We start from the raw sequence: 27,999 nt of genomic DNA, 5'->3' as shown, positions 1-27,999 counted from the left end.
AGCTACATAAATTGTATCTGTGCCTGTTAAAGGTTAAAGGTTAAAGGTGTCTGGTTTCAGTTCCAGTTCCATCAGAATAGATGCTCACCAGAACGTCAGCCGGGCAAGCCCAACCCCCCACTGTGGTGCCCTACCACAGCAGTAGCCTCCCCAGTAAACAGCTTAAACTCACGGCCATGACATTTATGGAAGAATGATCACAAGAATTATGTATTGGAAATTCACCTTTAAAACTTATACTGACTTAGAGTAGGCATGGGCAACTTGTGGCCCAGATGTTTTGTTGTGCGGCCCTAGAGACTTTCTAGGTTACTGAAGTTCTGTATATTTATAACAGTGATCATCATTAGGAAATAATGAAAAATATCAGTTTTATGTAAAACTTTCATACCAAGATTAATGATACATGGAAGAATTGCAAGAAAATTCAGTATATATTGGGCAAACAATATTTTTTTGCACCTATGTATTATCATGCAGCCCTCTGTCACTTGGATATAGTTAAATGTGGCCCATAGTTGACAAACAGTTGCCCATGCCTGATTTAGACTATCACAATCGTCGATGGAAAATGAGCCTAGAAACTTAAGTATTGGATGAGGACAAAGATTTTAATGATTAAAAGTAAAAATAACATTAGATATTGCATGTTTAATTTTCATGGCCAATTAAAGTTGAATAGTGTTACTTTCGTAATTAAGTTTAATATGGAAGTTTCTTGTAGTTTTAAATTTGATATTTCAATATGAAATACATGAACTTAATCTCATCAAATTTACAAACCAACAAAATTATAGGGGAGGTAGATTTTCGACCCTATAGCGAAAGACACCAACAACCTATTCATATTCAAATAGTAATGTACACTAATGCTCTTCAGTCAAGCTTGATTATTCAAACCAATATTCCCTAAAACATTATTTTCAAGATTATACATACAATCTTATGTTCAGTTATAGATTTAAATGCCCACCTATCACGTTTTCTAAATCTAATAAACTTTATGGATTCCTTTTCACACAGCTCTCTTCTATTTCATCTAGTGTACCTTGTCTTTAGATTACAGTTTTGAGTTACTGACAGTGAATATTCATTCCTACTCAACAGTCTTTTTAACAGTATTATGTTAAACTGTCTAAATCTCTTTAAAGAAAAAAACTGGATAAAACTCACTCATTTCTTTCAGCTTCATTTACAGTGCATCCTCCTAAACATACAATACTGTTCAATCTTCTTCACATAAGTATGTTAATATCCAAGTTCATATATCAATTCTATATGACAAACACTTCGTTAAATAATTATTTCAGCATAGGCTATATATATCAAAATAAAAACCATATAATTTATGCATGATAAAAATGTTTGGCAAAATACGGAAACGTCAAGACTAAAACTCATTCTGAATCTACTGCCTGTATCATAACTACCATACGAAGAACTTTTTATAGAACTAGTTCCTTTTTCCTTAAAGAAAATCGATGCCCCGAAACAGAAATCAACACTGTTTTGAAAACTTATTGCCAAGGGCAAACCAGGATAAACTAAAGCAAAACTCTGTAAGCTTGAATGAGTTTTTAGGGTATGCATAAAAGTAAACCGAGTAAATATGAATACTGACGAGATTGAAATGAAGAGCCACGAAATTTTCTGATCTAAAAAGAGAAAACCTCTGACAGATCCCTTAGTCTACTACTGTGGTTTTCAAGATCTCAAGTCAATTTCAAACTTGAAACTGCAACCAAGAGAAAAAGGATGTCAGCATTATATCATGAAGTAATTAATGACATTAATTTGCGAATAACGATATTACGGAAATGTAGGAAGTAGAGGAAAATAATAGAAGCACTAACCTTAATGGTTAAGATTCTATGGTATTTTGTTGTACTGTACGTCACAGAATAACTCACTCTTGACGTCTCACTTGTTCAGACGATGACAATGAAAACGGTGAAAAATCTAGATAGGGCTAATAGAAAGCTTACATTTTTGTATCTATCACTAAATTATACACTATGAAACTTGGAGAGAAATTCCGATATTTAAAATTTACACATTAAAATCTGTACATCAGCAAAGGTCTAGTCATCCCATCTTGATTTTCTCCTTCGTTGTTCCTTGGTAAGGTTTGAATCTTGCTGCGTTTGGTGCGACTTACAGTCCATCCCTGTCGTCCAAGATGTATCAGGGCTAGCTGCTGTGAACTGAAAAAAGATAAATTCACAGTGAAATTCAAAAAGAAAATGTAGATGTAGTCAACGGGACAAAAAAAGAAAAAAAGGAAAAGTAGATGAGGTCAGTGATACAAAAAAGAAAGAAAAAGTAAAAAAAGCAGAAAAAGTACAGTAGATGTAGTCAGCGGGACAAAAATAGAAAAAAATAGATGTAGTCAGCGGGACGAAAATAGAAAAAATAGATGTAGTCAGCGGGACAAAAATAGAAAAAGTAGATGTAGTCAGCGGGACAAAAATAGAAAAAAATAGATGTAGTCAGCGGGACGAAAATAGAAAAATGTTATTTTCATTAGTAAAATAAATTTTTGAATATACTTACCCGGTGATCATATAGCTGTCAGCTCTGCTGCCCGACAGAAAAACCTAAGGACAAAATACGCCAGCGATCGCTATACAGGTGGGGGTGTACATCAACAGCGCCATCTGTCGAGCAGGTACTCAAGTACTCCATGTCAACACAGAACCAATTTTCTCCTCGGCCCACTGGGTCTCTATTGGGGAGGAAGGGAGGGTCCTTTAATATATGATCACCGGGTAAGTATATTCAAAAATTTATTTTACTAATGAAAATAACATTTTTCAATATTAAACTTAGCCGGTGATCATATAGCTGATTCACACCCAGGGGGGTGGGTAGAGACCAGCATTATATGTTGACATTATTATGAGCTAAGTATTTTGTATTTCATTTTAGCAGTTATTCAAAATAACAAACATAAAATAAATAAGTACCTGGTAAGGAAGTCGACTTGAACAATTACTCTGCCTTTTTAAGTACGTCTTCCTTACTGAGCCTCGCGATCCTCATAGGATGCTGAGCGACTCCTAGGAGCTGAAGTATAAAGGGTTGCAACCCATACTAAAGGACCTCATCAAAACCTCTAATCTAGGCGCTTCTCAAGAAATGACTTTGACCACCCGCCAAATCAAGTAGGATGCGAAAGGCTTCTTAGCCTTCCGGAAAACCCAAAAACAATAATAAAACATTTCAAGAGAAAGATTAAAAAGGTTATGGAATTAGGGAATTGTAGTGGTTGAGCCCTCACCCACTACTGCACTCGTTGCTACGAATGGTCCCAGAGTGTAGCAGTTCTCGTAAAGAGACTGGACATTCTTAAGATAAAAAGACGCGAACACTGATTTGCTTTTTCAATAGGTTGCGTCGATTATACTTTGCAGAGATCTATTTTGTTTAAAGGCCACGGAAGTTGCGACAGTTCTAACTTCGTGTGTCCTTACCTTCAGCAAAGCTTGGTCTTCCTCATTCAGATGGGAATGAGCTTCTCGTATTAACAGTCTGATAAAATAGGATAAAGCATTCTTTGACATAGGCAAAGATGGATTCTTAACTGAACACCATAAAGCTTCAGACGGGCCTCGTAAAGGTTTTAAATAGAACTTAAGAGCTCTTACAGGACATAAGACTCTTTCTAGTTCATTTCCAACCATACGATAAGTTTGGAATAGCGAACGATATTGGTCAAGGCCGAGAAGGCAGCTCGTGTTTGGCTAGAAAACCAAGTTGTAGAACATGTAGCCGTTTCGGATGAGAATCCGATGTTCTTGCTGAAGGCATGAATCTCACTGACTCTTTTAGCTGTGGCTAAGCATATCAGGAAAAGAGTCTTAAGGTGAGATCTTTCAGGGAGGCTGATTGTAGCGGTTCGAACCTGTCTGACATAAGGAATCTTAGTACCACGTCTAAATTCCAACCAGGTGTAACCAAACGACGCTCCTTCGTGGTCTCAAAAGACTTAAGGAGGTCCTGTAGATCTTTATTGTTGGAAAGATCTAAGCCTCTGTGACGGAAGACTGATGCCAACATGCTTCTGTAACCCTTGATAGTGGGAGCTGAAAGAGATCGTTCTTTCCTCAGATATAAGAGAAAGTCAGCTATTCGAGTTACAGAGGTACTGGTCGAGGATACGGATACTGACTTGCACCAGTTTCGGAAGATTTCCCACTTCGATTGGTAGACTCTAAGGGTGGATGTTCTCCTTGCTCTAGCAATCGCTCTGGCTGCCTCCTTCGAAAAGCCTCTAGCTCTCGAGAGTCTTTCGATAGTCTGAAGGCAGTCAGACGAAGAGCGTGGAGGCCTTGGTGTACCTTCTTTACGCGTGGCTGACGTAGAAGGTCCACCCTTAGGGGAAGTGTTCTGGGAACGTCTACTAGCCATCGAAGTACCTCGGTGAGCCATTCTCTCGCGGGCCAGAGGGAAGCAACTAGCGTCAACCTTGTCCCTTCGTGAGAGGCGAACTTCTGCAGTACCTTGTTGACAATCTTGAACGGAGGGAATGCATATAGATCTAGATGTGACCAATCTAGTAGAAAGGCATCTATATGAACTGCTGCTGGGTCCGGGATTGGTGAGCAAAATATTGGGAGCCTCTTGGTCATCGAGGTTGCGAAGAGATCTATGGTTGGCTGGCCCCAGGTGGCCCAAAGTCTCTTGCATACATCCTTGTGGAGGGTCCATTCTGTTGGAATTATTTGTCCCTTCCGACTGAGACAATCTGCCATGACATTCAAGTTGCCTTGGATGAACCTCGTTACTAGTGAAATGTCTAGACCTTTAGACCAGGTGAGGAGGTCCCTTGCGATCTCGTACAATGTCAGAGAGTAGGTCCCTCCTTGCTTGGAGATGTACGCCAAAGCCGTGGTGTTGTCCGAGTTCACCTCCACCACTTTGCCTTGAAGGAGAGACCTGAAGCTTTTCCAGGTCAGACGTACTGCCAGTAGCTCCTTGCAGTTGAAATGCATTGTCCTTTGACTCAAGTTCCATAATCCCGAGCATTCCCTACCGTCTAATGTCGCACCCCAGCCTACGTCCGATGCGTTTGAGAAGAGAACGTGGTTGGGAGTCTGAACAGTCAGGGGAAGACCCTCTCTAAGGTTGATATAGTCCTTTCACCAAGTCAGACAAGACTTTATCTTTCCGGAAACCGGGATCGAGACCGCTTCTAGCGTCTTGTCCTTTTTCCAGTGAAAAGCTAGATGGTAAAGAAGAGGACGGAGGTGTAGTCTTCCTAGTGACACAAATTGATCCACGGATGACAGTGTCCCTACCAGACTCATCCACAGCCTGACTGGGCAGCGTTCCTTCTTCAGCATCTTCTGGATGGATAGCAGGGCTGGGGGTTGATCGTCTTGTTCAGCAACGTCCTCATCAGAGGGTTCCTCATCCGAAACTGATGAGGAAACGGCAACGGAGTGGGCAACGTCTGACTCGCTGAATCCGGTCGCACTGGTGGATGCGTGACGGAGCCGGACGCAATATCATGGCACTGCTGCACAGTCTGTGAACTGTCAACAACCATGGGTGCGCGAGGAAGTACAGCGTCAACCCGAACTGTCTAGACTGTCTGGGTTGTGCAGTCAACACCCTACCGGGTTGCTGAGGTTGACGCACTGCGTCACAACAAGTCACCTCTGCTGGTTGTTGAACGTCTTCCTAGTGACACACTGAACGTCAACAACCACCTCCGAGCGTCGCTTAACATCAACGTGCGACTGGCAACCCACACTGGGTCGCATCGGTGGAGGAACCACCTCAACTGGCAGACGCGAGTAGGATACCTCAGCGTCAACAGGGCGCACAACCAACCGGTTGGAAGGTTGTTGGCCAGAAGGTTCTTCTCCGCATTTAAGTCCTCTATCAAGGACACAAGCTTGGACTGCATGTCTTGCAGCAAAGCCCATTAGGGTCTACGGGAGCAGGTGTGGCAACAGACGGGGTTAGCGACTGAGGCGGAACCATTTACCATCCCTAGAAGCCTTGTTATGTGTGACATAATAGTACAGCAAAACTTCAAAGGCTCGACAAAAGTTGAGAAGTTGACCTGTAAACAACTTGGAGCGTCTCCTGGCTAGGCGCCAGGCCGAGTCTACCAGAATTGAGAAGTCTATCTGGGCAGAGGCATGAACTCCCAAGCCGAGAACTTCTCTCGTGTCCTATCAGACTCTCGCTCTATAAGCCAGTTTAAAAGAAGGAAAATCAAAGGCTGTATCCCTAAAACTCCTCCTGGTGCAAAAACCAGTCGCCTAGCCAACGTAACGCTCTCTAGGAGAGCGAGAGAGCACTAGCTTAACAACAACGGCTTCGAAGTAGCTAGGCCTAGTGTAAGTTCTGACGTTTAGGCGAACGAGGAGCAGCAGTTACAAGATCCGGACGAAGATCCTTAAAAAATCATCTTGATTTAATTAAAGTCCATAGGAGGCTAAGCAGCTTAAGGCTCCTCTCCAAATGACAGAGTCCTTAAAGGAATATCAGTAGGAGGGAGAACAGCACTTTCTCATCTACAGGAACCTTGTCCGATAAAAGCTAGGTTATCTCAGTGAGTCTCTCACTGGTGCATTAGTAGCAGACCAGAAGGCAACGTCATGTAACTGCTTGACAGTCTGTGAACTGTCTACAACTGAACTGTCAACCCCAACAGGTGCGTGAGGACATACAGCACTGGTGCATTAGCAGACCAGAGGGCAACGTCATGGAACTGTTGGTCAGTCTGTGAGCTGGCAACAACCATAGCTGTGTGGGGAAGCAAAGCTTCTACTCCTGACTGACTAGTCTGCTGCGGGCGAGTAGCGGTAACCACCGTGGGTTGCGGAGGTTGACGCACAGCGTCAAAACAAAGCAACTTAACTCCACCCTCCTGTTGTTGTGGTAACTCGCGAATGTCAACGGAGGGTTCCGTGCGTCTGTGAACGTCAACGTGCGGCTGGCAGGGTACACTGCGCATGGGTGGTGGAACTCTCACAGCCGGAGTGCGGGAGCAGGTAGCGTCAGCGTCTACTGTACGCACAACCGTGGTTGGTTGTAGGCTAACGGGTGCAGCGTCAACCTTCTCCGCACGATACTCCTGCATAAAAGATGCTAACTGTGTCTGCATGGTCTGCAGCAAAGACCACTTAGGGTCTACAGTAGCAGGTGCGGCAACAGACGGTGTTACTGCCTGTTGCGGTACCGCTTTGCCTCTCTTAGGAGGTGAGCAGTCGTCGGAAGACTGCAGCGAGTCCGAACTGACCCAGTGGCTACAACTGGGTCGTTGGACTTGCGCGGAAGGGACCGACTTGCGCTTAATAAGCTGCGAGACCTTGGTCCATGGTTTCTTACGAGAAACCTCTTCCGCAGACGAGAAGTAAATGGGCTCTCTCGTCTTTGCGTGGGTGGGGCGATCTTGGGTAGATACGCCCGAAACCACGGAGGGAAACGTCTGTTCGTTGATCAAGGCCTGACGAACCCATAAGTCGTTCGACATTACTTCTCCCCTGGGCTTGGGAGCTTGCAAGAGGTCCCGGACTAGGTGAACGACAGGCACGAACAGACGAACCCTCGGACGCAACACTGTAACACTTTGCGCATATCACTTTATCACTGCGATTTTCTGTTTTGCACTTATTTCACTGAAATCGAAACTTTACTGATTTCTACTTGAAACACGCAATTCTACCCTTCATTAAAAGGTAGTAATTGCGAAAACAGTCGTATAATGCAGCTCATTAATACTAGCAAAAACAGAAAACATATATAAAGATAAAGAATTCAGTGGCTGGGAAAGAGACTAAACACTAGTTCAAATAAACTACGTTTACAAACTCTCACCGCACATAGCCTGGGGACAAGAATAAAACCCTAGAAACGTTTTACCTTCTTCCCCGTACAGCGACTAGGGAGGAGAGTAACACGAGAACAACGTTACCCGCTTGAACGGAACGTTTTTTTTCCTCTCTCTCCCTCCGTCTCTATCTCTCTCTCTCTTTCTCTCTTGATTTCGCACCTGAGAGAAGAGCCCAATTATATATCGTCAAAAAAACATGTTATTTGGCTAAAGGAAAAAAACTGAAAGGTTTTCCAAATAAAAAGTTCCTTTAATTTAGAATTTAAACCATTTAAGTTAAGAAAGAATGAACGAAACGTCAGAATCGATTTACTCTTACTGCAAAGTGAAACCGTGATACACTCTCTCTCTATCGTAACGATAGAGCGCATGTTGAACGTCCTGAACGTCAACAACTGCGTAGTCTAAAAAAACTAAACGTTAGTTCATCTTTGAAAACAGTACGAAGACTATCAAAGAAATTCTTTCATAAAACATTAAATTTAAAAAGTTTTAAATTCCTTAAAGGCTAAATACGATATAACGGGCTCAACGTTGATTAACTTCGGTTCCAATTAGGACCGCCTACTATCAGGAAAGGTTGCATATAAACAAGTTAATCGAAGAGGCCTAATAAAGGCGGAGAGATATAAAATATATAGATCTATAACGTGTTAAGCAAAATTACTAAAAACCTAAACACACTTCCGTCTAAGGGAAGGGTCGGCCATTTAAAAGTGAAAGAGAGTCCATACTCTCTTTGTCACCATAATTAAATCTATCCAAAACGAGTTCAAGTTTTGAGATGAAGATAAAACCCCTGCATAGCGAAAGCTCAAAACTAGAATAGTGTACTTCACCAAATAGTTGTGAAAACAAATCCAGTTAGTAACAGCGTATTTAGTAGGTCTTGCCAGTGGCACGACAGAGAGAAAATTGGTTCTGTGTTAACATGGAGTACTTGAGTACCTGCTCGACAGATGGCGCTGTTGATGTACACCCCCACCTGTATAGCGATCGCTGGCGTATTTTGTCCTTAGGTTTTTCTGTCGGGCAGCAGAGCTGACAGCTATATGATCACCGGCTAAGTTTAATATTGAAAAAATAGATGTAGTCAGCGGGACAAAAATAGAAAAAGTAGATGTAGTCAGCGGGACGAAAATAGAAAAAATAAATGTAGTCAGCGGGACAAAAATAGAAAAAGTAGATGTAGTCAGCGGGACGAAAAAAGAAAGCGTAGATGTAGTCAGCGGGACAAATAAAGAAAGCGTAGATGTAGTCAGCGGGACAAATAAAGAAAGCGTAGATGTAGTCAGCAGGACAAATAAAGAAAGCGTAGATGTAGTCAGCGGGACAAATAAAGAAAGCGTAGATGTAGTCAGCGGGACAAATAAAGAAAGCGTAGATGTAGTCAGCGGGACAAATAAAGAAAAAGTAAAAAAAAAAGAAAAGAAAGCGTAGATGTAGTCAGCGGGACAAAAAAAGAAAACGTAGATGTAGTCAGCGGGACAAATAAAGAAAAAGTAAAAAAAAAAGAAAAGAAAGCGTAGATGTAGTCAGCGGGACAAAAAAAGAAAAGAAAGCGTAGATGTAGTCAGCGGGACAAAAAAAGAAAACGTAGATGTAGTCAGCGGGACAAATAAAGAAAGCGTAGATGTAGTCAGCGGGACAAATAAAGAAAACGTAAAAAAAAAGAAAAGAAAGCGTAGATGTAGTCAGAGGGACTAAAAAAGAAAACGTAGATGTAGTCAGCGGGACAAATAAAGAAAGCGTAGATGTAGTCAGCGGGACAAATAAAGAAAGCGTAGATGTAGTCAGCGGGACAAATAAAGAAAGCGTAGATGTAGTCAGCGGGACAAATAAAGAAAACGTAAAAAAAAAAGAAAAGAAAGCGTAGATGTAGTCAGCGGGACAAATAAAGAAAACGTAGATGTAGTCAGCGGGACAAATAAAGAAAACGTAAAAAAAAAGAAAAGAAAGCGTAGATGTAGTCAGCGGGACAAATAAAGAAAACGTAAAAAAAAAGAAAAGAAAGCGTAGATGTAGTCAGCGGGACAAAAAAAGAAAACGTAGATGTAGTCAGCGGGACAAATAAAGAAAGCGTAGATGTAGTCAGCGGGACAAATAAAGAAAACGTAAAAAAAAAGAAAAGAAAGCGTAGATGTAGTCAGCGGGACAAAAAAAGAAAACGTAGATGTAGTCAGCGGGACAAATAAAGAAAAAGTAAAAAAAAAAGAAAAGAAAACGTAGATGTAGTCAGCGGGACAAATAAAGAAAAAGTAAAAAAAGAAAGAAAAGAAAGCGTAGATGTAGTCAGCGGGACAAATAAAGAAAGCGTAGATGTAGTCAGCGGGACAAATAAAGAAAACGTAAAAAAAAAGAAAAGAAAGCGTAGATGTAGTCAGCGGGACAAATAAAGAAAACGTAGATGTAGTCAGCGGGACAAATAAAGAAAGCGTAGATGTAGTCAGCGGGACAAATAAAGAAAGCGTAGATGTAGTCAGCGGGACAAATAAAAAAAAAAGTAAAAAAAAAAAGAAAAAGTAGATGTAGTCAGCAGGACAAATATAGAAAAAGTAAAAAAAAAAAAGAAAAAAAAAAAAGTAAATGTAGTCAGTGGGACAAGAAAAAAAAATAGATGTAGTCAGTGGGACAAAAAAAAAGTAAATGTAGTCAGCAGGACAAAAATAGAAAAAGTAGATGTAATCAGCTGGACAAAATAAGAAAACGTAGATGTAGTCAGTGGGACAAATAAAGAAAAAGTAAAAAAAAAAGAAAATGTAGATGTAGTCAGTGGGACAAATAAACAAAAAGTAAAAAAAAAAAGAAAACGCAGATGTAGTCAGCGGGACCAATAAAGAAAAAGTAAAAAAAAAAAAAAAAAAAGCAGATGTAGTCAGCGGGACAAAAAAAAAAAAAAAAAAAAAAAGTAGATGTAGTCAGCGGGACAAAAAAAAAAAAAAAAAAAAAAAAAAAAAAACCGTAGATATAGTCAGCGGGACAAATAAAGAAAAAGTGAAAAAAAAGAGAAAAAGTAGATGTAGTCAGCGGGACGAATAAAAAAAAAGGAGATATAACCAGTGGGACAAAAAAAGAGAAAAAGGCTTGCAGTTCATTATGCTTTGACTGAAAAGTTGAAATCAATGCCACTTTGAACGTACCTGATTCCTATACTGAGACTGGAAAGCTGCCTTCATGGCGGCAAGACGATTCGTTGCTGGACCTGTTGTGCTTGGGTCACCACCGCCATATGCCTGACCGGCAGGACCAACATTGATATTTCTGCTATTGCTATTGTTGCTATCTGTTTACAGTAATATAAAAAAAAAAATCTAGCTTCAGTACAGTATCTGACATAGATGAAAAATGTAAACCATCTCAAGACTTATTTCTTCTAAACATACACAGTACTGTTTTTGACTGACACACTGTATTGTACGTACATTGAGTTGCAAATCTACAATATCACCATATTCAACAATTTGAATAAGGCTTACAACTGAAAGACTGTAACAGCAAGAAAATCAGCACCATCAACAATTAACTCTGTTACCATAACTACCTAAAATTAACATCAAAAGAACTGTCATTTATAAACTGTGTATCACCGATTTCTATCTCCAACAGACACAATACAAAACATCAACCTCTGTGTTCAGAACCAGCATTAATGGCTACTCTTTCTACAGTATATCTACAGCCAAAGCTTTGAAATATATCAAAATCCTCTTATAGTCAGTTTCTTGCTCTTCTTGAGCAACTTTTAGTAAAAAGGCCCTAAAGTGGATCACAAAACAAAGACAAAAATAAGAAAAACCCCAGAAGGGCAGCTATCTTACCCTCTCCCACTTAAGCCATTTACTCACCTTACTACAGATAGTTCAATGTTGATTTATTCCTTATCTACTCCTTTATTCTATTCATTATAACTTTTCTTCTTGTTTTTGGTATACGTTTATGTACCGCATTGTAATTTAATAATGAAAACATTGTGTAAAATTGGCCAATAATAGAAGCATCCTTGTATGAGGATTCAATCAGTGCTATTTCCATTCCTTCTTATAGGGGAAAATTAATTCAGTGTTTGAATATAGTTTTAGAACAAAATATGTTTGATCTCCAAGTTACCACTGTATATGAAGTACTGGTTATAACTATGCATATGGTTAATGCTCCTCTAGTGGCCCCAACTATCGGAGCGACTAGGTGACACAGAGGAGGGGGAGATGGGAGAGGAGTAGAGATATAATAAATGGAGTTGTTTTTAAATCAAATCATCAGATGATTTTAGCATGATGACTACCAAGTAAGATTCAAAAAAATAAAGTTCAATTTAATGAAATACAGTATAAAGATAGATGCTTACTCTTGTCCTGCAAATTGGAAAAATGGGCATACTGTACTATATTTTATTTACAATTCTCACTTTGAATATGTGCATATAATACTGTACATGTTCTACATTACACCTACTGGACATCTAATTGTCAATTTTCATACCTGAACCTTCAGTAGAAGGCAGAGAACCAAGTCCTGGACGTTCTCTGAAGCCCAGACCTCTCCCGCCAAGAGCTTTGGCTTTGCCTTGCTTGAAGCGAGACTTGCGAAACCATGAACTCTGCATGGCCAACTCTAACAATTCTGAAGGAACCTCTTGCGCAGCACCTTCCAAGTTTCGTACGAGATGACCGGCAAATTCTTTATCTTTGTCAGTAACAAGGGTGTAAGCAGTACCCTTTTCTCCGGCACGACCTACGAGTACAATAAAATATCAAGGGAATGGCCTTCATATACATATCTTTATTCTCATTCACTAAGGCAACATTCATTTTGAAAATTGGAAGAAATATAAAACATACTAGCAAATACTAAATTTATAAACAGTACAGCAGTACTAAACAATATATTTCTCAATAAATCTATTTACTTTGCTCTTACTGACATTTTTTTCCAAGAAATACTACCTGTTCGTCCAATTCTGTGAGTGTGAGTATCAATGTCCCTGGCAACATCAAAGTTAATGACCGTCCTTATGTGGGGGATGTCCAGACCACGAGCAGCAACATCAGTGGCAACTAAAATGGGTTTGTCTTTCTTTTTGAATGCCGTGATCACTTCGTTTCTCTCGAACTGACTCATGTCACCATGTAAAAGAAGGGCTTCAAATTCCTTGACATTTAGATTTCTGCCGAGTTCTTCCGCATTGGCTTTCTTTGTAACAAAAATTAGAACTGATCCAGAGGACATAAACTCTACAAGATACTGAAGAAGCCAGCTCCACTTGTGACCTCCAACTGTCATGACCTTCACAATCTGAAAAAAAAAAGTTTATTAAGTAAGCTTTTCAAGATAAATGATCCTTTTTGTCATTCTAAACAGACAGATGAATCAAAAGTTTTCTACTCTCCCATGGTAGGCAAAAATAACCTGTTATCAAAGGGTAAATACTGGAGCTTGAAATATTGAAGAATTTGAACACAGTTGATGGGGAGAGACTAAAGGAAAAGATTCAAAAGCAAAGATGCACAGCAATGTACATCACATACATATACCAAGGCACTTCCCCCAATTTTGAGGGGTAGCCGACATCAACAAATGAAACAAAAACAAAAAAGGGGACCTCTACTCTCTACGTTCCTCCCAGCCTAACAAGGGACTCAACCGAGTTCAGCTGGTACTGCTAGGGTGCCACAGCCCACTCTCCCCCGTTATCCACCACAGATGAAGCTTCATAATGCTGAATCCCCTACTGCTGCTACCTCCGCGGTCATCTAAGGCATCGGAGGAAGCAACAGGGCCTACCGGAACTGCGTCACAATCGCTCACCATTCATTCCTATTTCTAGCACGCTCTCTTGCCTCTCTCACATCTATCCTCCTATCACCCAGAGCTTTCTTCACTCCATCCATCCACCCAAACCTTGGCCTTCCTCTTGTACTTCTCCCATCAACTCTTGCATTCATCACCTTCTTTAGCAGACAGCCATTTTCCATTCTCTCAACATGGCCAAACCACCTCAACACATTCATATCCACTCTAGCTGCTAACTCATTTCTTACACCTGTTCTCACTCTCACTGCTTCGTTCCTAAAGATTTTTTAGTATTACCTACAGTGCATCTCATTGGTACCTGCGAGTCGTAAGTAGTGCACATGACTGACAAATTACAAAGAAACTCATAATAAAAGTCAATATATTATTTCTAGATTCTCATAGGAGTTACTTGAAGGACTTTTCAAAATGAGAGTCAAAACCTTAAGTGAAGTACAGTACAAGAAGTTGAACAGTTCTAACCTAACCTAACAAATAAGATGCCTAAGGGAATGTAAAACTGCAAATACTTCACTAGCCAAAACTACGGCTTACTTCATGACATATCAGTCGACAGAAATATAGAAAAAAAAATACTGAAAAAAGAAGGAAACACAACGGCAGGAAGAGAATTCTAAAGCTTAGGAGAAATTTTTTTTGAACAATTCAATCAAAAGATTGTAGATTACCAGCGTAAACAAGAGAAGAGGTAACATGATGGGTGTTACGAGGACATCTAATAGGATGATCAACTCTGCCCTAGAGCTCAAGGAGGCAGTAATCAAAATTGTATATAAGAGAAAGAGAGAATGGAAGAAGAGAAGATCACAAGCAAAGGTAAGAGAGGCATAATGGATTCAATCCTATTGAGGGCAAAGACTAAAGATTAAGCATCACACACACAGAATAGCAATGCTCCAAAAAAGGATAACTGAGTCCAACTTAAGACTTGATAAATTGAATCAATAAAAGTTTACAGTACCTAAATAATCTGTTGTCCTAAAGTTTGTAGATTGCAGGGGTATTTGATAAGGAGTTTAATGCAATACACCAAATATAAATGAAAAGAGATTGAAAAAGGAAAATGGAGAGTTTAATCATGAGCAAGGACATGAATATTAGGTCAATTGTACTATATGTGATTACTTGTGATGAAATAATCAGCACGCAAGAAATATCTCTTGTTTGTGGTTAAACAGTAATGCAGTCTCTGAGATCTACAAATTATTGGGAGTATTATTTCAACATCTTTATAAAACATCTGTTATACAGCCTATAGACAAAGACGTTATTGAATGCTGCAAACGCTACTACTGCATTGCACGAGGCAAAGGAAAGACTTTCATGGTGATGGTGACTGAAGAGGATTTGGTGGATGATACATGGGGATCAAACACCCTTCCAAATTCTAAGGGCTATAATTAGCATAATGCAATATGTAACCTAATCTAGCTAATACATGAAAACTCCAACAACAAAGGGGGAAGCTGTAGGTGAGGAATGATCCCAGTTAGCCTTCTTTTTTCTATGATTGTTATACTTTTCCCCTCGAGGAGACGACCACTCCTTGCAAACATCACAAGGGGAATTCATATAACATCTCTTTTCCCTGCCTATAGCACACAAGGTACTGTAAAAGGATCAATTTTTACACGGCTCATGAAGGTGCCACAAGGACGACCAGCAATCTGAAAACCACATCAACGATTTCACACAAAGCAACGAGAGGTCAGTAACAGACGTCCGACTGTCGAGGCGACCAAAAGCTAAGTGGCTGTGTTTAAGCTAATATTACCTCACCTAACTGTTAGTAGGAACCTAGTTCAACCATATATTGTTGCCATACCCACTATAATTCTTTTATATAGTTGTAATAAGTGCACTATAAGCTTATCCCATTTAAATGACTAGGGTTTGTATCTGTGTAGGAACAATATTAAGTTATGGTGATTATCCAGGAGTGTATACAAAAATTTTGTATATCATTGCTCTATTTATAAATACTATTATCATAAAAAGGGAAGAGATTAACCAGCCTCATGAGTTAAGCCTATCTATATATATCAGTAAACTGACAATATAATGCAATTTATGGTTCACAATAAATGTTATTACCTGTGTAACATCTTGGTTTGCTTCTCCAAGTTCTCCTTGGACAACTCGAACAGGGTCAATTAAAACATCCCTTGCCAATTTTTCAACTTTCCTCTTAAAAGTGGCTGAGAATAACAGCGTCTGACGATCTGGTCGAACATGGTCACAGATAGATCTTACCTGTGAAAGTTAGGACAAAAGTAAAAACTCAAATCCTAGGTCATGCTTGTCATTAATAAACAAAATTTTATTAATATTTTGACTATAATTTTTATTTATTTTATTCTTTTCCATTAGGAAATCATGCCTTTTTATTGTTCTATGTTAAAAAAAACAAGAAAAAGTGAATAAATTAAGTGAAACAAGAAAGGGAGACTTTAATTCAAACAAAGTTCAACAGGGGCAAGGCAACCCTATTACAGTACTATTACCAAAAAGGAACTTTAATCAAGATACCGATTTTGAATGCACTTCTCTCAATTTGATGATGTAACAAGGTGATTTACAAAACATAACCTATTGAATTACCTGCGGTTCAAAACCCATGTCAAACATTCGATCAGCTTCATCGAGAACAAGGAAGGTTACTCGCTGAAGATTTGTGGCCTTCATCTTGATCATGTCTATCATTCGGCCCGGTGTGGCTACTACAATTTCTGCTCCAGCTTCCAAAGCTTTACTCTGTTCCCATTTACTGCCACCACCATACGCACACACAACCTACGGAAATGTATAAAGCTTAAAATACTAAAACCTTGACACTTTTAAGAAAACAAATATTTCATGCAGTGTGTACGCTAAGCAGCATACAATACATGCTTTTAAAACAATAAAGAATTTTTTTTTTCCCAACAAGATATAATTCTACAGTTCTTTTACTTTCTGACACAACTGAAACTATACATGATCATCTAAAACAGTATACAGTATTAACAAAGCTACCTGTTAATCTCCACATACCTGAATATTGTACACTTTACCAAACCTCCGAGCTTCAGTGTATATTTGCTGAGCCAATTCACGAGTAGGAGCAAGAATAAGTCCGATAGGCCCTTCGTCAGGTGCCAATTCTCTCTGGTCCATTATGTGAACCAACATTGGCCATATAAAAGCTGCAGTTTTACCACTACCAGTTTTGGCAATACCAATAGCATCTCGGCCGCTCAGAGCAATGGGCACAGACTGTGACTGAATTGGCGTGGGTTGTGTGTATTCAGATTTACGAATAGCCTTCATGAGAGCTTCGTCAAAACCAAAATGACCAAAACTTGTGACTGGCTTTGGCGCGTCAAAACCAGTTACCTGAAAGTGTAGCAACACGAAGTAGGTGGGTTAAATAAACAGTATATAGATAGAAAGATATTAATGCTAATAGCTGCTATTTGCATCCTGATATTGAAAAAAATGATCTTGTAGATCACTACACTCTAATCACATAAAGCCAATAGGAATATTCACAATCAAGGAACATCTTACAAAAATAATAACAGCACAAATAAGTTAAACATTAGGAATGACAAACAAAACACTAAATGTATCGCTACAGTACTAAAATATACAATTGCACCTTTATTCCTAGTTTTATTCTTAAATCTTGTGCCTGAATAGGAGAAAGAGCAGCTATGTCTTCATGCTCCTGATAAAAGTTTTTCGTAAAATCAGAATAAGTTATGGTTGAATGATCGATGGGGGGAAGAGGATCAATATATTTGGGTTTCTTTGGTGCGATAGGATTTCCGTCTTCGTCGTATTCGATTTCGTCATCGCTCTCCTCTTGTTGCCTGTAAAATGGGAAAGAAGCATTCTTAGATAGCCTTTTATAAGTTTTGATAATCTATACTGTTACCTCAAAATATAGAAATACAACCTATAGCTTGAATATCCAGCCATGGAGGGAGATTATCAGCAATTTTTTGAGCTGAGTAATTCATATGCAGCAGAAATTGCAACACATTTTAAACACAATTTTGGTTTCTCACAATCAGCATTCTATATTAAATGGGCCCTGAAAAAAGGCTTTTCTATTGCTAAAGGGAAGTTAGAAATGGTTAAATTAGCTCTTTTTTTTGCTTGTAGCAGCAGTTTCCTTATCATATCACTTTAAATCAGTTCTTCTCTCAGAGTTGAAAAGAGTTCCCTCCATTCTCCCCCATCCTAAACATTGTCTTCTTGAACTCTTGTTAGGATGAGGTTTGCATTTATTACCTTTCTAAGCTTGTGGCAGTACAGTATATGCTAATATAAAATATTGTAGTATACAGTGATAATATTTGCAAGCTAGCCAGCCTCAAGAAGGTGAACAAAAACTTCAACTCAATACCCTGGTTAATAGACCTAATTACAGAATTAATAATGATGATGAATATAAATCTTTAAAATAAAATTTATTGTTTCAATAAATACCCAACCTTCATTTTGTTATAGATTTGAATGTATACCTTTGGTAAACAAACTCGAAAATTAGAATCTCAGCAGTGGATTTGTATGACTAACCTATTCCTATTCAGTATCTTGGAAAATACTAGTGTACTACTATACAGGGCTACTCGTGACTGCCATGTTGGAATAACTCATTATTCCTTTGCGGCTCCACTAGATATGGGAAGGAGAGAGAAGGATTGCATGAATGTTGAGGGTTTAATTTTAAAAATCTGTTTGTTTAAATTAGTCTTACCCAACATTTACAGTATTGCGTTGTTTCGAAAACTTACTGGAAAAATTCCTAAAGCTATCTTTACATAGTGGAATATCTTTAAAAAAGTTAATTAGTTAGTATTCAGTTTCGTGCATATTTAAAACCTTTCTTATTTATTGAAGATACAGGTTCTCATCTTTTAAAGTTCTATTGTAGGGGACGAACCATGTAGTATTAGATCTCCTCAAGGACTTGAAAGGTGAGAGAATCACTATTTAAGTCTAGGAGTCATTGTATTCTTTTTTTCTGTTCCTCATACTACGGTCCCATGAAATGGACATTTACAAGATTTGACCTATATTGGGTTCGGACATTCAAGCTAGCCAATGCTGGAATCCTAGCTGGTCTAGTATCACTGACAGAATCCTTTCAGAGACCTGAGCAAAGAGATCAAATTGTTCCTTTTTCCAGTCCTCTCCCAAATTTGTGTTAATCTGATTGGATCTAGGATAGGTTCAAATAGTGGAAGCATAGAGTCCTATTAAAGGTTTAAAGGTCGCTCATGAATGGCAGAGGCAAGGGACAGTGACATTGCCCTAGCAATCAGGACAATGCCCTAGAGACTGACCATATATTATATGATCAGCGTCCACGCCTCCTCTCCACCCAAGCTAGGACCAGGGAGGGCCAGGCAGTGGCTGCTGATGACTCAGCAGATAGACCTATAGGCTCCCCCAAACCCCCCAACCTTAGCTCATAAGGATGGTAAGGTTGCAGACACTAATGGCACTAACGAGTCTGAGCGGGACTCGAACCCCCGACTGGGAAACACCAGGCAGAGACGTTACCAATCATATTATGTACCTGTCACAAATGTATTTAAATAACAACAAAACTGTTCTACTTAAAGAAAGCAATTACAGTACTGCTTCACTTGCTCTATCATCTAACATGTGGCATAAGCACTTGAGAAAAGATGACACTTCCGACATATATGTTTTCTTAAAAGAAACCTTCTCTGAAATCTTTATCAGAAGATAATAGAGAGGCCCTAATGAGGAAACTGCAAAGAAAAGCTTCTATAAATCTTTGCAGACCTTCTTAGACATTAGCAATTTCATCACGTGACCAAAAGGACCTACCTGTGACCACAGTCCTCATTTTGAAATGGTTAACTTAAGGTGCATGCAAAGTGGTTATTTTCCACAAGGGAGCGCTCATGGAAATAATCTCACCCCACTTGGCTATTTTGGGTTTCAAAGTCAGTTACTATGAAACTATGAACTGGAAATGAAGAACTAAAACACCATTGTTGATGAGGCCTACTCAGTCTCGGAGTGATGCTCACCATCCTAGACATTAGCATCTGATGGCAAGGGAGGGAATTTAATTTCAGAACATCTCCAAAACAAACAAGTCACTTGACAAGCAGAAGTTGCTAATTTTAAACCGGAAACAGCAGAAGTAAATTTATATAGTATTTTCTACTCCTGAGAATGCTCTACATCTGGGGAAGACACATAAAAAGAATAGTGTTCCCTTAATAAATGTTGATCATCATATTAATTGTGACTAGACTAAGAGGATCTAGTGGTGCAAGACTCAGAATACTAGTCACAGTCATAACTAACATATGACTCATAAGTGCTAAATGTTCAAGACACAGTGGTGCAATCATTGAGAGAAAGAGAGAGTTGAAACCAGCAAGTGGTAGCTGCATACATTGCCATAGTCTTATAATACTTGGTATAAAAATCTAAGGAAAGATAGGTAAATATGGAGTTTTTATGATAAAACAAAGTTTTATGAATACTTACCTGGCAGTTATATATACATAGCTAATTATCTCTATTTCGGCAGAATTTTTCTAAAACTAGGCAACCGCCTTGTGGTGGTTGGGTGGTAACACCCGTTAAAGGGTGGTAGGAGGAATCATTCCCGTTTTCTGTTCTTCAGTTCATCTATGCCCGACCTGTCTCCTGAGGGGAGGTGGGTGGGCCTTCGAATGTATATATAACTGCCAGGTAAGTATTCATAAAACTTTGTTTTATCATAAAAACTCCATTTTTACGAATAGAACTTACCTGGCAGTTATATATACATAGCTGATTAACACACTTGGAGGAGGGTGATAGACAGTAACATCGTTGGGGAAACAACCAAAAAAGTTGTAGGATAAATAAACACCTTGATTCCTTACCTGCTAAGGTAGCTGACTTCAAAGGTTCCTGCCTCTTGAGTCGCTTTCCCTTAGGAGTGTCAGCCAGGATGTGACCTGCAGTGCTGAAAACACTCAATCGAGTCTGTCAACGGGGTGAGACCAACAATCTGACTAGACTTCAGGACTACCTATTGCCCAAAATAAAAAACCGCAACTTTACCAAACCAACCACCTAACATTTGCAAAGTAGATAAAAATGATCTAACTAGACTGAGGTGACTGTACACAAGTCGAAGTCCTCAGACAACCAATAAAAAATACACCAACCTATGCACAAGTAAACAAAACTAAGGTTGAGGGGAGGTAGTAACTCCTTTGCCTAATACAGAAGCCGTAGCTACGTATGGTCCCAAGGTATAACATTTCTCATAATCCACCCTCACCTCTCTGAGGTAATGAGAGGCGAACACAGAGTTGCTCCTCCAGAATGTCGCATCCATAATTTGACGGAGCGACATGTTCTTGCGGTAAGCAAGCGAGGTCGCAATGGCCCTCACTTCGTGGGCTTGCACTTTTAAAAGTCCGAAGTGTTCCTCCTCACACAAGAGATGCGCTTCTCTTATCACTTCCCTCAGGAAAAAGGATAAAGCGTTCTTGGAAAGGGGCTTTTGAGGATCTTTCACAGAACACCACAGGGAGCTAGAAGAGCCTCTCACACTTTTTGTGCGAGACAAGTAGGTCTTGAGGGCTCGTACTGGACAGAGCAGCCTCTCTTGCTCCTGACCCACTAGGTTGGTCAAGTTAGGAACCTCAAAGGTCCTCGGCCAGGGCTTAGAAGGGTTCTCGTTCTTAGCGAGAAAGTCTAATCTCAAGGCACAAACTGCCCCATTCAGATTGAAGCCTACCTGTTTTTCAATTGCATGGACTTCACTAACTCTTTTAGCTGTTGCTAAGGCCAAAAGAAAGAGGGTCTTCTTGGTAACCTCCCTAAGGGGAGCCTGTGATATGGGCTCAAATCTCTTGGTGCACAGAAATTTAAGAACTACATCAAGGTTCCAAGAAGGGGGCTTTAACTGGGTCTGCTTGGTCGTCTCAAAAGACTTCAAGAGGTCATGTAAGTCCTTGTCGCGAGACAAGTCCAAGCCTCTATGCCGACAGACGGAAGAGAGCATACTTTTGTACCCTTTGATAGTGGACACAGCTAGCTTAGCGTCCTGTCTGAGGTACAACAAGAAATCCGCAATCTGGCTCACAGAGGTAGTGGATGAGGAAATCTTGTGCTTCCTACACCAAGCCCTAAAAGTCTCCCACTTGGACTGGTAGACCCTCTGCGAAGAGACCCTCCTCGCTCTGGCGATAGCTTTCGCAGCTTGCGCTGAAAAGCCTCTCGATCTGACGAGCTTCTCGATAGTCTGAAGGCAGTCAGATTGAGAGCGAGGGGGTTTTGATGATATCTCTCGAAGTGGGGTTGTCTGAGCAGATTTGGACTTGCAGGGAGGCTTCTTGGAAAGTCCATCAACAAGTCCACCACCTCCGTGAACCATTCCCTCATCGGCCAGAACGGAGCTATCAGGATCATCCGTCCCGAATCGAGGAGGGCGAATTTCCTGACTACCAGATTGATGATCTTGAACGGGGGAAAAGCATAAGTGTCCATCCCCGTCCAATCCATCAAAAAGGCGTCTACTGCTATTGCCTCTCTGTCCGGAACTAGGGAGCAATAGATGGGGATCCTCTTGGATAAATTGGAGGCGAAAAGATCGATGAGGGGTCTCCCCCACAGCCTCCAGAGACTCTGACAGACCTGTTGGTTGAGGGTCCATTCTGTGGGAAGGACCTGCCCTTTCCTGCTGAGCATGTCCGCCCTCACATTCTTCTGTCCCTGAACAAACCTCGTCAGCAGGCTTATCCTGTTCTCCTTCGCCCAAAGAAGGAGCTCTCTTGCTGTCTCGAAGAGAGACAGAGAGTGAGTCCCTCCTTGCTTCCTGATGTAAGCAAGAGCTGTGGTGTTGTCTGAGTTGACCTCCACAATCTTCCCAGACACCAAGTCCTTGAAGGCCTTTAGCCCCAGAAAAATGGCCATCAGCTCCTTGTTGTTGATGTGCCATCCCAGCTGAATTCCTTCCCAATAGCCTGAGACCTCCTTGCTTTCTAGTGTTGCCCCCCAGCCTGACTCTGATGCGTCTGAAAACAACACTAGGTCTGGGTTCTTCTTGTGTAAGGAGATCCCTTCCCCTAACAAGGTTGGGTCCAGCCACCACTTCAGAAGAGTCTTGACTTCTATTGGAATGGGGAAGGAAAAGGAGTCTTCCTGCATCTTTCTGTTCCATGTCTTCGAAAGAAAGTGCTGAAGAGGCCTTAGGTGGAGTCTCCCCAGAGAGACAAACAGTTCGAGGGAGGACAGAGTCCCCAGCAAACTCATCCACTCCTTCGCTGTGCATCTCTTCTTGTCCAGGAAAGTTCTGACTTTTACGAGACACTTGGCCTGTCTTTCCTGAGAGGGAGAAGCCCGAAAAAGAACTGAATTCAGAACTATCCCCAAATAGAGAATAGTCTGATTCGGTCTGATCTGAGACTTCTCCCTGTTGATGACCAGGCCTAGATCCTGAGCCATCATAAAAGTCTTCCGTAAATCCTCCAGACATTTCTCCCTCGATCGTGAACGAATCAGCCAATCGTCCAGATAGAAGGATATCCTTATCCCTTCCTGATGCAGCCAACCTGACACATTCGCCATTACCCTGGTGAAGACTTGAGGAGCCGTGCTGAGACCGAAGCAAAGAGCTCTGAATTGGAAGCACTTGCCCTCCATTACAAACCTCAGGTACTTCCTCGAAGTCGGATGGATGGGGACATGGAAATATGCGTCCTGCAAGTCGAGGGACACCATCCAGTCCCCTGGACGTACTGACGCCAGCACCGACTGAGTCGTCTCCATGGAGAACTTTGTCTTCTCCACAAATACGTTGAGCGCGCTGACATCCAGGACGGGTCTCCATCCGCCCGAGTTCTTGGGGACCAGAAACAGGCGATTGTAAAAGCCTGGGGAGACCAGATCCCGAACCGGTTCTATCGCCCCCTTGTCTAGCATTTGGTTGACAAGGTCTACTAGAGCCTTCTGTTTCCCAGGATCTGAGTACCGGGCTACTAAGGCCAGCGGAGCATCTGCGAGAGGAGGTTTTTTCAGAAAGGGGATCTTGTATCCTTCCTTGATGACTGAGAGGGACCAGGTGTCCGCCCCTCTCCTCTTCCAGGACTGCCAAAAACCTGACAGTCTTGCGCCTACCGTCTGGAGGAGACGAACTTCATTTCCTGGAGCGAGGTCTGAAAGAACCCCTGGTAGATCTTGGTCCTGAATCTTGCCTTCTCCCTCTAAAATCTGATCTTGAAGTAGTCCTGCCCCGAAAGGGCTGCTGGAATCTCCTTTCCTCCCGTTTCAAAGAAGAAGGAGGGGCTGCAAAGGGCTTACGAGCAGAACGAGATAAAAGGTCTTGGGTGGCTTTTTGGGCCAGAGAACGCGTAATGTCATTAACCAGAGACTCGGGAAAAAGATGTTGAGAGAGGGGGGCGTAAAGAAGCTCAGACTTTTGAGCATTGGTAACAGACCTAGAAGCAAAAGAGCAAAGCAGAGCTCTCTTCTTTAGGACCCCAGCTGAGAACAGAGCAGCCAACTCATTCGCCCCATCTCTGAGGGCCTTATCCATACAGGACATAATGCTCGTAAGGTCCCTAGATCCATCCATCTGTTCAGTTTTCCTTGCGAGAGTCCCAAGCGACCAGTCTAGGAAACTAAAAACCTCAAAGGCTCTAAAAATACCTTTGACGAGATGATCCAGCTCCGACATTGACCACATGACCTTGGCTGAGTTGAGAGCATGCCTTCTAGCAGAGTCCACTAAACCAGAGAAGTCACCCTTGGAGGAGGAAGGCACTCCCAGACCCAAAGGTTCTCCAGTTGCATACCACATACCCGCTCTTGAAGCAAGACGAGCTGGTGGAAACGAGAAGGAAGTCTTAACTGTTTGTCTCCGCTCCATCATCCAGTCATCAATCTTCGTGAGAGCCTTCTTTGCGGAGATAGACAGCTTCATCTTGATGAAGGCCGACTGTTTCTTGGCCTTCTTTCTGTTAAATTGGGACTGAGGAGATTGAGGGGCAGCAGGTTGGAATTCCTCTCCAAAAAGTTCAAGAAGGGAGCGAGAGAGAACTTTGTAATCTCCCACAGCATCGGCAGGATTATCATCGTCATCAGAAACATCCTCGAGGGCCTGATCCACATCTGCAATATCTTTCGAAAGAGAAGAATCCTTAGAACCCGACAAGGGCAAATCAAAGGCATCATCCTGCAAAAGACGGGTTGCATCCTGGAGTCCCGCGCTAGAAGAATCCTTGGAACGAGAGGCAGTATCGTCCCGAAGAGGCAGGGTGGTATCGCCCTGGGACCGAGAACGAGAGGCAGAGTCGTTCTGTCGTCGAGAGCGAGAGGCGGTATCGTCATGGCGGCGAGAATGAGAGGCGGTATCGTCGTGGCGGCGAGAATGAGAGGCGGTATCGTCGTGGCGTCGTGAACGAGAGGCGGTATCGTCGTGGCGTCGAGAACTAGGGTCGGTATCGTCGTGGCGTCGTGAACGAGAGGAGGTATCGTCGTGGCGAAGCGAACGAGAGGAGGTATCGTCGTGGCGAAGCGAACGAGAGGAGGTATCGTCGTGTCGAAGCGAACGGGAGGCGGTATCGTCTTGGTATCGAGAACGAGAAGCAGCTTCGTTCGATAAGGTATCGTCCCGGTATCGAGAACGAGAAAACGTATCGCCCTGGTATCGCGAAGAAGTATCGCCTGGCGCAAGCACACATTCCTCATCCTGGCGTAGAGAGGGAGAAGTTCTCTTTAAAGAAGAACTCCGTTCTCTCTTAGAAGCAGACTTCTTAATCGGCAACGAGTCGTCTTTACGTCTGTCAGACTGGGCGTGAGGGCGGCTAAAGGCTTGTACTAAAGTCAAAAGTTGTTCCTGCATGACAGACATAAAGGATTTAGCAACATCAGCTGGGTCTTGCGGATCCGAAGGGGGGGGCTGACGAATAACACTCGTATCTTCGGCAGCAGGCTTCGTCCTTTTCACAGGCACGGAGTCGAAATCATCCTCCGACGGACAAGGTTCATAACTGCTAGAACCGGGAGAGAAAGAACGAGACCGTTCGTCGCGGTTCCATCTCCTCTTAGTAGGTCTTGAAGCTTCATACTTCCATTTACGTCTGGACGAATTCGGAGAAGAAAACAACACATCCGACTCGTCTTTCCCGTGACGGTCAAGAGCAGCCTGGGAATAGACAACAGGACTGTCTGAGGCGACGGCTGACCGAGGGTACGTACCTCTCACCCCCTTTCGGTCATCGACGTACCTTCTCCCTTGGTCCTGGGAGCTTGGTAGAGGTCTAGGCCTAGGGGTATGACAGATTCGGTCGGTCGCCACCTCCACTGCACTAACACAAGCACTTTCACTTTCCTTACCTTTAAAGGCCTCCAGCTGTTCTTTAATGGCCTTCAACTCGGCCGCCAGGCTAGCGTACCGAGGGTCATCCGTAGATACGGAACCTGTAGGAGGTGCAGGAGTTACTACCTCAAGGGAAGGATCAACTTCCAAAGAGGAATCAATAATAGGATCAATAGATAAATCTACGCTAAGTTCGTCTTCCTTACCACTAACAGACTTAGACTTAGACCTAGAAGCTCTCCTAACTCTATCGAGCTCTAGCTTACGCACATAGCGCTTCATAATTAACCAATCTTTCTCATCCAAAACCTTACATTCCCCGCACCTATTATCAAGGGCACAAACAAAACCCCTACAATGAGAACAAACAGTGTGAGGATCAACCGCCATTTTGGGTAGTCTCACCTTACATTCCTCATTCGCACAGATACGGTAATGACTCTTTTCACTCATAATGAAAAACAGCAAAAAAAAAACTAAGAGAAAACAAAATACAACGATCGCCAAAACCCCAAATCAGAGTACTTCACCAAAAAAAGCAGACTGGTACACCGAGCAGGGAAATCGAAGAAAAAACTCTTAATGACGGACCAACGTGTTATCGATCCGGCCGGCAGAGATGAACTGAAGAACAGAAAACGGGAATGATTCCTCCTACCACCCTTTAACGGGTGTTACCACCCAACCACCACAAGGCGGTTGCCTAGTTTTAGAAAAATTCTGCCGAAATAGAGATAATTAGCTATGTATATATAACTGCCAGGTAAGTTCTATTCGTAAAATACCAGCATTGTGAAAAAGTGCAATGCAAGCTCAAGCAGGAGCCCTCTACGTTGCCAGGCACCAAACCGCACAGGGACACAAGAGCTCTTGAGACTAGCCACAATCTCCCTGCAATCCAGCTGTGAAGCGTATTTGCATTAATGGCTACCTTGGACTGACGCAAATTGGCACCTATCATGGAACAATAATCACAGAGACATGGCTGATTCTGGGGAGAATAAGCTCACACCTATTATTATTATTACTAGCCAAGCTACAACCCTAGTTGGAAAAGCAAGATGCTATAAGCCCAAGAGCTCCAATAGGGAAAAATAGCCCAGTGAGGAAAGGAAATAAGGAAAAAAATAAATGATGAGAATAAACTAACAATAAATCATTCTAAAAACAGTAACAGCATCAAAACATATATGTCCTATATAAACTTTTACCAATGTCAAAAACAGACATTCATATATAAACTGTGCTTTGTATAAACTTGATAGTCTGTGAAGTCAAAGAAGCTGTACCATTAGACCATCCAGCCTTAAAATATCTTAAATTATAAAAAAAATTAGTTGAGGAAGTGAAGTACTTCTAGCTAGCACTAAAGGATGACTTAACTGAACATGAGAAAAATAACACACATTAAGCAGCAGTAACTGGCCTCAATAGTTTCAATTTTGACGTTGTGATGTCAAAATTCGAGCAAGAATTATCAGTTTAATTCCCAAGTAAGTTTAATCAGTGGACAACATCCTTTTGACAGAAAACCCTTCAAAATCATTCTAGGATGCATGCACATCCTGTGTTTTCCTTTTACTTTGTAAATTGAGAATAATTATGCTTGATCCAGCAAAGAAAGGCTAAATTTCTTTAATGAACATTGTTAGCCTGCTCTAATAATCTCTCCTCTTTCAGGTGAAGCTTACACTAAATCTTCCGCACATTCACTGGTGTTACTTTGCCTGACAATGCATACATATACCAAAGGCACTTCCCCCAATTTGGGGGGGTAGCCGTCATCAACAAATGAAACAAAACAAAATGGGGACCTCTACTCTCTACGTTCCTCACAGCCTGACAAGGGACTCGACCGAGTTCAGCTGGTACTGCTAGGGTGCCACAGCCCACCCTCCCCTGTTATCCACCACAGATGAAGCTTCATAATGCTGAATTCCCTACTGTTGTTACCTCCGCGGTCATCTAAGGCACCGGA

The 27,999-nt window shown here is 41.6% G+C and overlaps 1 protein-coding gene across 1 annotated transcript in view; it reads right to left on the bottom strand.

Moving 5' to 3' along the window:
* Nucleotides 1–636: 636 nt before the first annotated feature.
* The window catches only part of LOC137622279 (ATP-dependent RNA helicase DDX42), a 69,255-nt gene continuing 41,892 nt past the window's right edge, over nucleotides 637–27,999 (bottom strand). Inside the window, exons 5-12 of the mRNA XM_068352826.1 lie at nucleotides 17,304–17,517; nucleotides 16,697–17,038; nucleotides 16,265–16,456; nucleotides 15,758–15,916; nucleotides 12,796–13,144; nucleotides 12,332–12,583; nucleotides 10,993–11,135; nucleotides 637–2,204 (exon numbers count right to left, since the gene is read on the bottom strand). Coding sequence (XP_068208927.1) covers nucleotides 2,082–2,204; nucleotides 10,993–11,135; nucleotides 12,332–12,583; nucleotides 12,796–13,144; nucleotides 15,758–15,916; nucleotides 16,265–16,456; nucleotides 16,697–17,038; nucleotides 17,304–17,517 — 1,774 coding nt within the window. The 3' untranslated portion in view covers nucleotides 637–2,081. The remainder of the gene's footprint in view (nucleotides 2,205–10,992; nucleotides 11,136–12,331; nucleotides 12,584–12,795; nucleotides 13,145–15,757; nucleotides 15,917–16,264; nucleotides 16,457–16,696; nucleotides 17,039–17,303; nucleotides 17,518–27,999) is intronic.

The sequence above is a fragment of the Palaemon carinicauda genome, chromosome 29 (genome assembly GCF_036898095.1).
Source record: "Palaemon carinicauda isolate YSFRI2023 chromosome 29, ASM3689809v2, whole genome shotgun sequence".
Lineage (NCBI taxonomy): Eukaryota > Metazoa > Arthropoda > Malacostraca > Decapoda > Palaemonidae > Palaemon > Palaemon carinicauda.
Note: the sequence above shows the minus strand (reverse complement) of the source record. Positions and strands in the feature narration are given on the sequence as shown.